This window comes from Cystoisospora suis (assembly GCF_002600585.1).
Source record: "Cystoisospora suis strain Wien I chromosome Unknown contig_3987, whole genome shotgun sequence".
NCBI lineage: Eukaryota > Apicomplexa > Conoidasida > Eucoccidiorida > Sarcocystidae > Cystoisospora > Cystoisospora suis.
The window spans coordinates 2,432-2,761 of NW_027156781.1; the positions used below are offsets into that span (position 1 = coordinate 2,432).

Below are 330 nucleotides of genomic sequence, written 5' to 3' on the forward strand. Positions count from 1 at the left end.
TTCTTCTTCTTCTTCCTCTATTTAGGTCACGATGCAGGCGCTTCCCAGGACTACTGAGCTGCGCGAGCATCGACTTCTACGACCCCTGGCCCCGCGAAGGAATTCTCAGTGTGGCCAAACATTTCTATACACAGCACTCGACAAAGAGACGAGACAAACTTGCTAACGCCAACACCGAGGGGGAAAGAAACCCCCTCATTACCACTAAGGCTCTCCTTCCTCTTTGCAAGTAAGACCACAATACGATAGATAGATTAAAGATAGATAGATTGATAGATTAAAGATAGATAGATAGATTAAAGATAGATAGATAGATAGATTCACTAGAGA

General features: G+C 43.9%; 1 protein-coding gene across 1 annotated transcript in view; it reads left to right on the plus strand.

Moving 5' to 3' along the window:
- Window positions 1-227, plus strand: part of CSUI_007532 (atpase family associated with various cellular activities domain-containing protein) — a gene marked incomplete at its 3' end in the record, with an annotated part of 2,622 nt that extends 2,395 nt beyond the window's left edge. The window contains exon 3 of the mRNA XM_068067677.1: window positions 26-227. Coding sequence (XP_067920347.1) covers window positions 26-227 — 202 coding nt within the window. The remainder of the gene's footprint in view (window positions 1-25) is intronic.
- Between the last annotated feature and the right edge of the window lie 103 nt (window positions 228-330).